The sequence below is a fragment of the Grampus griseus genome (genome assembly GCF_964374135.1).
Source record: "Grampus griseus genome assembly, chromosome: 3".
In the NCBI taxonomy this organism is placed as follows: Eukaryota; Metazoa; Chordata; class Mammalia; order Artiodactyla; family Delphinidae; genus Grampus; species Grampus griseus.
Window position 1 is genome coordinate 33452088 of NC_139019.1, and position 10567 is coordinate 33462654.

General features: G+C 39.5%; 1 protein-coding gene across 2 annotated transcripts in view; it reads right to left on the minus strand.

The window, feature by feature from the left end:
* The window catches only part of TTC33 (tetratricopeptide repeat domain 33), a 32117-nt gene extending 21707 nt beyond the window's left edge, over nt 1–10410 (minus strand). Inside the window, exons 1-2 of one of the 2 annotated variants that reach the window (XM_082651146.1) lie at nt 10316–10410; nt 7545–7766 (exon numbers count right to left, since the gene is read on the minus strand). In XM_082651146.1, coding sequence (XP_082507272.1) covers nt 7545–7765 — 221 coding nt within the window. In that variant the 5' untranslated portion in view covers nt 7766; nt 10316–10410. The other variant, XM_082651147.1, reaches the window with a different exon arrangement.
* Nucleotides 10411–10567: the final 157 nt, after the last annotated feature.

Sequence of the window (10567 nt, forward strand, 5' to 3'; positions counted from 1 at the left end):
AAATCAATGGTCTCTCGTAAGCTCCACAGCATATCTCTTAATTCAAATTTGGTTTGGAACAGACCGAACAGGCATAGCCCTACTGCAGCTGCTGGATAGGAAACATTAAAAGATAAAAACTTGGTTTAAAGTCACTGTGGTTAATAAGTGACCAAAGTCTGATTCAGCCAATTTAAAGACAACCTTAACAGTATGCAACCAAACTAGCACAAAGAAGGAAGCAGAGGGAATAGTTCCAGGGACTGCCCAAGGGTGGGGTGAGATAATACCCTACATTGAGGTAAAGAACAGCTGGTCACAAAGCACTGAGCTGACTTTGTGACCACCTAGAGGGGTGGAATAGGGAGGGTGGGAGGGAGATGCAAGAGGGAGGAGATATGGGGATATATGTATATGTATAGCTGCTGATTCGCTTTGTTATAAAGCAGAAACTAACACACCATTGTAAAGCAATTATACTCCAATAAAGATGTTAAAAAATTTTTTTAATAAATTAAAAAAAAAAGAAAGAACAGCTGGTGATTAAGCCAAATAAGTCAGCACGCTTACTACCAGATAGAAATATCAAGGTGTTTAGCTACTTTGCTCCCAATTATGTCTGTAATTTACTGTAGCATCAAGTTTAATGAGCTATACAGTTACCAGCTTATTCACTTAATAAACGTTTATTGAGCACCAGAGCAGAATACTACTCTGGGTTAGGTAGTATTCTAGGTACTGAGGATGCAGCATTCAATAAGATATAAAAGGACCCTACTACTCTTCTAGAGCTTACATTCTAGACTGTATATGTGTGTGAAGAAGGCACAGAAAGGCAACAAACATAAGTTAAAACATGGTTAAGTGCCATGATGAAAAACACATGGACGGATGTGATGGGGGCGAATGCATGGTCAGAAAAGGTCTCTCTGGGAAGGCATCTGAGCTGAGAGCTGAATGACAAAAAGCAGCCAGCCAATGGAAAACCTGGAAAAGTTCATTCCAGACAAAGGAAGAGCCCAAGGCAGGATCAAACACCCCATTTTTTGAGGCAAGAAAAGAAAACGAGCATGGCTATAAAAGAAGGAGGAAGGGGATTGCGAGGCCAGAGAGGTAGTCCAAAGCCATGATCATGAAACTAGTAGCCCGTAGCTGTGAGTGTGGATTTCACTGTATGAGTGATGAAGTTTCCATGCAACACAGAGACATGAATTGCTTTACATTTTGAAAAGATCAGTCAGGCCCAGGGGAGGAGAATGAACTGTAGGGGTATAAGAATGAGCACAGGGAGGCCTGTTAGTTAGGAGACTACCAGAGTAACCTAGGTAAGAGCTGCTGGTAGATTAGACTAGGATGACAGCCATGAAAACAGAAGGGAGGATAAAAGTGATTTGGAATATATTAAAAAGTAAAATCATCTCAACTTGGATTGGATATGAGGAGTGAAAAAAAGAAAGGAATCCAGGATGAAATCTTAGCTTGGGTTACCTGGGAAATAAAGCCTGAGGCCTAAGCTTATAGGCTACCACTGTGTGGGGCGTAGGATCCAAGGGAGAAAAAAAAAAGAAAGAAAAGTGAGGCAGGAAGGAGGGAGAATAAATATAAGGCATATGTTAAGCTGACAACAGCTTCAAAACAAACACAGATGATTGTTAATATTGTAGAACTTCTTCAGAGACAGTATGAAACCGCTTTGTGTTGGAAACAGTCCAGTGGGGAAAGGAGGAAAAAGAATTTATCTGCAGCCTCCCTCCCATATCCTGTCTCACCTAGATCAAAGTCAGCCCCACAAGGCTTTAACCCACTCACACTTCTGGGTGTGTGACCCAGTGCCTCTAAAGCACCTATAGGTCCAACCTGGCCAGTGTCAAGGTGTGATGGTGTTTCATTATCAGTTAGCACCGTACATAGGGGCTCTCTGGTTTGTGCTGACAGCAGCAGCTGCCAGGACTTTATGGTAATAAGAATATTTGTAAGAACCTATAATGAAAAATAATCTGAAAAATATATATATATATATAAACTGAATAACTTTGCTGTATTCCTGAAACTAACACAACATTGTAAATCAACTACACTTCAATTTTAAAAACACATTAAAAAAAAGAATACCATGAGCTGTCTCAAGGGCGGGGTTTTGGAGGTGAGTGGGGCTGATTAGCTCTGGAATGGCACATAAACCAGCAGAGATGACTCCTGGCTTTTGATGTTAAAAGTGGCTCACTAATATTTAGAAAATGAAATGAAAATGAGCAAAGAAAATGAAAATGAGCAAAAGAAAACAGCAAGCAAAGAAGATTAACAAGCAGTGGACACTGAGACAAAAGGAAACTCATGAGAGTGTGGTGTTGCAGATTACAGGGCAATATATTTAAGAAGGGAGTGCTCAGCTGTGTTGAATACCAAGAGGCACACTAAATGAGAACCAAGACATGAAGACGGGATTTGACAACATGGAGGTCATCAACAACCTTTAGAAGTGGATTAGTGGGGACAGCAACTTGACTGGAATGGACTGAGAAGATGATTCATCAAGAAATGGAGTTTGGGGGCTTCCCTGGTGGCGCGGCAGTTGGGAGTCCGCCTGCCGATGCGGGGGACACGGGTTCGTGCCCTGGTCCGGGAGGATCCCACATGCCGTGGAGCGGCTGGGCCCGTGGGCCATGGCCGCTGAGCCTGCGTGTCCGGAGCTTGTGCTCCGCAACAGGAGACGCCACAGCAGTGAGAGGCCCGCGTACCGCAAAAAAAAAAAAAAAAAGAAATGGAGTTTGTTGTGAAGAGGGAGCAAAGAAATGGTAGGGTGTGTGGAGTCAAGGGAATGTTTTCAAATGGATGCTATCAGGGTATGTTTGTGTACCAGTGAGAGGGAGCTGGGGGGGGGGGGGCAATAAGGCGTAGGGGAATAGAAGGTACAAACTATTATGTATACAACACAGGGAATACAGCCATTATTTTATAACAACAAGTGGAGTATAACCTTCAAAACTTGTGAATCACTATATTGTACACCTGTAACTTATATAATATTGTACATCAATTATAATTCAGTAAAAAAAGGGTAAAAAAAGAGAGAGGGAGAGAGAAGACAACAGATGACATCCAAATGAAAGGGGGTTTTAGGAACAATATTCCTGAAAAGGCAAGAGAGATGAAGTCTAGTGCACAAGCGGAGGGGTGGGCCTTTGAAAAAAGAAGGGGCACTTCATTACAACACAGTGAACGCAGATGGCTTGGATGCAGATGCACTCAGATTAGGAGATGTGGTGGTGAGAAAATAAAGGCATTCTACACTGACTGCATCTATTCTCTTCCAAAGAATAAGAGGCAAGATCACAGTCATTAAATATATTCAGGTTGGCACTCAACAGAATGTGTTTCACACAGCCAGGTCACCTTCAGGTTCACACTGGTAAGTATGCTTTTCTAGACAAGGAACAAAATTCATGGTAAATTCTAATTATATTCTAGCTTCACACACATACTAATACTCACAAGAAAAAATGAAACCACTTAGCTACACAATCAAATATCACCATCTAGTGGTTGAAACCTTAAAAGCCAACATATCAAAGCTGGGACCCACATTGTGATTCTTGAGAAGATATATCCTAGTTAGAATTAATTCAAGAAAAAGCTGTTTGAACAAAATAACTTATAAAAAAAAACCTTTAATACTGCATGAAATCTACCAATCACATATAAAATCTTAAAATAAATTACCTAAAGTATATTTACTGAGTGCTTACTAGGTGCTAGGTGGCATGCTAAGCTCTTTTACATGGACTTGCTCTTTAACACCCCAATAGTCTATGAGGTAAGTGTCACCATTTTAATATAAGGAAACTAGAAATTGACCCTTGAAAGGTTAAGAATGTGCCCCAAGTTTATACAGATATAAATGATAAAACTAGGATCTGAACGGAGTTAAAATAACTTCAAAATCCCCACTCGTAACCACTAGACTTACTATACTGTCTCTATAAGGCACCAACATTACTTAGGGCTTGCGTAGAAAAGTAAACTAGTTTTCTGTTACAAAGAATCATGAATACTACAAGGTAGAACTTCAGAATTTAAAAACCATTCCATTGCAAACCAAATTTTTCTAAGAGCAGTTATAGTTTCTTACTAAGGAAATAAAATGGACAACAGGAGACTCTGATGCTCAAGAACTATGCCTCCTTTGGAGGAAGGCTGACATTAACACACTTGGATCATGCATAGTCAATGTGTTCAGAAAACTCTCTCGGTGCTAAATAAAACTAAATAGAGAATCTTGAGGGCAAAAATGAAGAAAATCACAAGGAGGCAAAAGAATGCATCCCCGGAAGTAGAAGGTGCTCCCTCCTCCCTCTCTCCTTCTTTAGCAATTCCTCCAGGGGCATCCCTACTTCTCTACCATTCTAAGGATTATTACTCATTCCAAGTTCAAAGCTGTTCCGTATTTTATTACTTAGTCCTTACCATCATAGGTTATAGGGAAAGGAATAAGACTCAGAAAAGAACAATAATTTTCAAGTGTCATATTCTCATACAGATAGGAAAATTCTATTCCCAAAGGTCCTTTGTGGTTGGGATATGAAATAAAATATGTTCCAGAATACTGTGTTCTAATCTGGAGTTTGAAATATATATTCCTATAGTGCAATGCAATATATGGTAGTTAATCCACAAAAACCTATTTAGCCATAATATAGCAAAACACAGCAGCCTTATAAATATTCAATAAATATTTACTGAGGGCCTGGGAAGTGCCACAAATTGGTCTAAGAGCTGAAGGCACAGGACAAAAGTCTGTCTAGACAAAGTCCCTACATTCCTGGAGCTTACATTTCTACAGAAGAAAGACAACTAAATATAAACAACTAAATAAGCGTATAAGGTAACTTCAAAAAGGGAGAAATACTATAAGAAAATTTAATATGCTGATGTGACTGTGGTTTTTCATTACTTTGTTAAAGTCATAAAATTACTTTTCACCATTGCCAATAGAATATAATGAAAAGGGTCTTACTGTTGCATATAAAGAGATCACAGTCTAGTTTTTTTTCTTCAGCAGTATTTGCTGCAAACTTATCTGTATTTCTTTGCTCCAGAAACACGAAGTTGGTAGAATCTTCCTAAACATGTAAAACAATTTCTTTTGCATGTTTAGGAAAATTCTTTGCATTTCCATATTCTGTTCCCACTTTCTTGAAATGCTTCCCACCACTATTGGTTTGGCAAAGTACTACTCCTTCTTTGAAACCCAGCTGAAGATTGAACTTATCTGTCAGAACTTCCTTGATATACCAGACAGAACTGGTGGCTCCATTCCCTGTGATTCTGAAATATTCTGTATGAACTAACCTGTCTTACTGCATACACTACTCTGCAATGTATTGATAATTATCTGTATTCTGTGCATCTTACCAAAGGCTGAGCTCCTTAAAGTCTGATAATATAGCTTACCTCTCTTTGAATGTTATTTTTAAAGAAGGATGGATGGATGAATGGTTATGTGATGTTATATTTTAATGATGACATTACACATTTCTTAAAAGTTGACTCATTTAATACACATTGGTACATCAATAAATGTCTAATACTGTTCCTGAACCAATAACTGCCACCCTAGAGACTAATTTACTTCCTGATCTGTCACCATAGTTGAGATCAACTTAATGATATCCTTTGAAACACAGATTTAGAAACATACACATGAGTAAAGAATTTTATTTTTCATTCATTTGTAAGGTTTATTTGACTAGTATTCCTTTCACCTAATCACAAAATAGAAGTTCAAAATTCTTTCTTTTTTTTTCTTGGCCACACCATACGGCATGTGTGAGCTTAGTTCCCTGACCAGGGATCGAACCAGTACCCCCTGCAGTGGAAGAGCAGAGGCTTAACCATTGGACCACCAGGGAAGTCCTAGAAGTTTAAAAATTTTAAAAAACAACAACAACAACAAAAACATGACTTCCCTGGTAGTCCAGTGGTTAAGAATCGGCCTTCCAATGCAAGGGACGCATGTTCGATCTCTGGTCAGGGAACTAAGATCCCACATGCTGCAGGTCAACTAAGCCCACACGCCACAACTAGAGAGAAGCCCACGCGACACAACTAGAGAAGTCCACGAGCCGCAACTAAGACCCAATGCAGTCAAATAAATAAATAAATATTTAAGAAACAATAAAAAAAGGCTGATGTAATGGAGGAAGAGGGAGTACGGGGTTGCTGGGTAGTCAGGGAGAGGTTTGCTGAGAAGAGGACATGTGAGCAGAGATCTGAAGGACAAGACGACAGACATCAGAACACAGGAAATAAGAGCTTTTCAGATGGAGTCATAAGACAAAGTTGTATTAAGAACTGTGTTCAAAAACACAGGGAAGACCAATGTGGCTAAAAATGTAGAGAAAATGATGGTGGTTTAAGATAAAGTTGATTTGGAAGACAGGGACTGAGTTTTATTTTTCTTAATTTAACTTCACTATTCTTCCTTATATTATTTCCTATTCCTTATATTACTTTCAATCAATTGAATATTCTCTTAGATATTTTTAAACCATTATTTCTATTTATTTTTGGCTTAGAGTAGCCGAACGACTCATTTCTACCAGATTCCTTTAATTCTGTTATCTTTTAAAGCTGTGTATACATTACTCCAAAACAAGTGCTAAATAGCTAAAAAACTTAATCATCTCACAGTGTTCTCCATTCAAAATAAAGCATCCAATCCAGCTGATTTCAGTGAAATGACTCAGTGTTTTGACATGCAGGAAAAAAAAATGAGTTATTTTGTTTATACACAAAGTTGGTATCTCTCATCTACCACAGGAAATTCATAGGGAATCCCATGGCAATAACTGAATAGCTTTTCCCTTCTACACACTAGTGTGGTCTAGAGAAAAAGATAAAAACAACAAAGTTAATGAACTTTTAACAGGCATTTACAGGAATTTCTAAAGATGTTTTATGGATGTTCTGAAAATGATTTCATAAACGTGGAAAATTTATAGTTGGTTTTCTTCTGACTAAGACAGAATGGCCAATCTTGCAAAGTTCTACAAGAGAAAAATCTTTGCCTAAAACACTGCAAATGAGAATTCACAATCTAACATTAGGCCATTAAGCTGTTAGTTGTCCTTGATTTATTGTCTACCATTCACTCCCAATTTGAGGTGCTAATATATTATAGCTTAAGCATTATTTTATGTTTTATATTACAATGAGTTAATAAGATTACTCCCAGAATCAAAAATAATAACATGCCTAGAAACAAAAATGCTGGTTCTTCAACTTTGACTCAATTATGACAAAAATGATAAACAGGAATCTTATAACCATCCTTACCAACAGAAAAAAAAAAAGAAAGAAAAAAGAAGATAAAGAACAAAGAAAATAATTTTTAAAAAGCGCTTCTTGTTCAGCACTACTTTTAATTTCTCAAACTCTTCAGCACCACAAGGGAGATACCAGTCAAAGGCACAAAGGCCTGACTGTAGATCTCTGGATGATCTGAGGAGTATTCTGTCCTACCAAAGGCCAAAACTGTTCTCGAAAAGAAAACTCTAAAAACATACCTTTTATTTTCAGCCAAAGTGGCTCCTTCGTCCTTCAGCTGTTTACTCTTCTCAGCACAGCCTTCAAGGAGAATTTCTTTCCTCCGTTTAACGGCATGAAGCCAGTTCCCTTCATCATTCTCAACTGCATCCTTCTCATCAGCAGCTTCAGCTTCAAACTGCTGGGAAGTGACCTTTGAGACCTTCTCACCAATCTTCCTTTTCCATCCAAAGGAAGCCATTCTGGAAAAATGACAAGGAAAGAGCTTTAAATTTCAAACTTGGCCTTTTATAGAAGTATTCCAACAAATAGGTAAAGAAAGGATAATAGGATTAGACTGTCATCATTTTTTGACCCCTAATTAAAATAGTGGATCTAGGCAATAATCACTGAAGGCTGCTAACATCATAAAGACAAGTCCACAATTGTATCTCCTGATGGAAGTGACGCAGCATCCATGAAGTACTTCTGCCAAAAGTTAAAGCTCAATCAGATCAAACCTCTACCAGTTTACAAGAAATATGGGATACAGATGAGCATGCTAAATAAGATGTCAGAGATGCAGACAGCAAGACACAGAAACTAAAGAAAAAACTGGCTTCTTCAAGAAATAACTGCCAGGTTTCTTCAAGAAAAAAAGAAAAGTGAGACTTAAGAAACACACAAATCAAATATAATGTGTGGAGCTTGCTTAGCTACAGGTTCAAACAAGCCAATGGGGAGGAAACCTTTACAACATAATAGGGGAAATCAGAACAATGATTTCATATTTGATAATATTAAGAAGTTCCTCCTTTTTTTTTGGTATAACAGTATTGCGATTATGTTGACAAAAAGAGTGCTTATCTTTTAGGAATACATATTAAAATATTTTACATGAAATTACACGATATCTAGGAATTGCTTCAAAGTAATCAGTGGGAGTGGGGAGTGCAATAGAAGAGAGATTTAGATAAAAAGATTGCTTTGAGTTGATAAGCGATGAAATTAGGTGGTGAGTACACAGGATTCTCTGTACTTTCCTCTCTCCTTTTATATATGTTTGAAATTTTCCATAAAAAGTTTCTGAAAGATTCAAACTTAGGAAATGACTTAATTCACAGAACTATAGGGTTAATCAGAATGATAAGAAATGTTAAACTATTTTGTAAACCTGCAATAATATACAAATGTAAGGGCTAAGCAAGACAGCATAACTAATGGAACAAAGTTAAAGGAAACCCTGGAAGAATTGAACAAATATTTATTTAGAGAAGGGATTCGCTGAGGGATCGAGAGCTCTTGCTAGTTACATGGATGGGTTTAAAGATACTGAGAAACCCTTGGAATTCTATATACATTTTTATATGCTCGTGTGCAATCTGCACAAGAGTCTCTAAGCTTTCATTCCATTCTTAAAGGAGACTATAACGCCAAGAAGATTATCATCAACTGACTGATCAGCTATCGAGATAAGGAAAAGCAATGAACCAGAGGTCTCCATAAAACTATCAAAGAATGGGCATTGTGGCAGTAAGAGAGGGAGAGAAACGAAATAGCAAGTAAGTTCTAGCAGATACCAAGATCTTTATCACTGATACACATGCTGCAGTAAAGTAGAAGTAACCACTAGAATGAAGGAGACAAAAAAACTGAGGTTGGCTATGAGGTCACTAACGTGGAAAGGCCCAAGATAATGGCAGATTTTGGAGGGGTAAGAAAATTGTGGGTCATGTACCTAAGTTCTTAATGAATATGACAAAGTGCCAATAAATTACAGCAATCAAGAAATGTACAGGTTGACACGGGTAACCACATGCTTTCCACAGGAGCAGAGATTTCTAGAAAAGCCTGTAGGAGTAATGGATTATAAGCTATACTAGGGAATCAGGACAACGCCAAACTCTCTCCCCAGACCCGTTATAATAGAGAAGAATGAGTTTCCTCTGTTTAAAGATGACTGCAAGTAACTTAGGGAAAGAACCAAGAAATGACTGAAAATGTAAGTGTTGTTACTAAGGAACACAAGTTCGGAGGCCCAGAAAGAGAACAACATGAGAGAATGAATCGTTAGGAAGGTCTCACGAGATAACAAAATAAGTCAAGATAAGAAAGAAGTCTTGTATTTATGACTGTCCCTAAAGGAGACAAGGATGAGGATGATTACGTTTTCTGGCTTCAAGTTTCCAAGTTGGCAATGTGAGGGACCAAGAAGTGTGGGAACTAATAATACAGACATTATACCCTGCCACAAGCTAGAGAATGCTTCTCTTCACTGAGACGTAAAATGCAGCACCCAAGACGAGAAACCTGATGAACACAAACAGGTAATGAAAACAGCATCCTTCCGGGTATAGGGATGTAGTCAGAGGTGAGGAATTCAAGAACCGATTTACCCGAAAATGTTACCGCACAGGAGAAAACAGCATTAGCGATTTCCCCTCATTTTGCACAACAGTAAAGAAGAGCGAAGTTCATAAAGGCTGCTCAGGACGTCACCCGCGAGTTCACAGCCCCGCCCGCGGCCGCGGGCCCCTGCCACGCTGGGGGCAAAGCCAGCTCGCTTCCGCTCCTCCCGCCGCTCAGGACGGGTCAAAGCCGCACCGCCCGCCTCAGAACGGGTGCCAGGGAGGGCCCGATCCTCAGACTTGCTGGTCCCTAGTGACCAACCTTAGCGTCCAGCCTCTGCCACACCCGCGGTGGGCCTCAACTCCGACTTCTGAAGCTCCTTTCTCCCGTTACCCCAAGACCCACCAGCCTCGCTTTCCTCAACTTCCTCCCGCTTGCACCACAGACCCGTAACCCCTGTTACCTGATGACCACTCCCCGGGTCCCGTGTTTACATTCCGCTTGCCCTTTGCCCACCGGAAACGGAAATTACCGCGCCTGACCTCCTGCCTGCTTGCCGTAGGTGCAGGGTGTCCCAAGATAGGGGTTGCTCGATATGGGGCGTGCGAACAGTCCAGAGAAGCTGGCAGGGAAGAGGCGACTCAGCGCTTTTCTCTTCCGCAATCCTTTCCCCGGGACCACAAATCCCAGAAGTCACTGCGGCCGCCCCCACCCC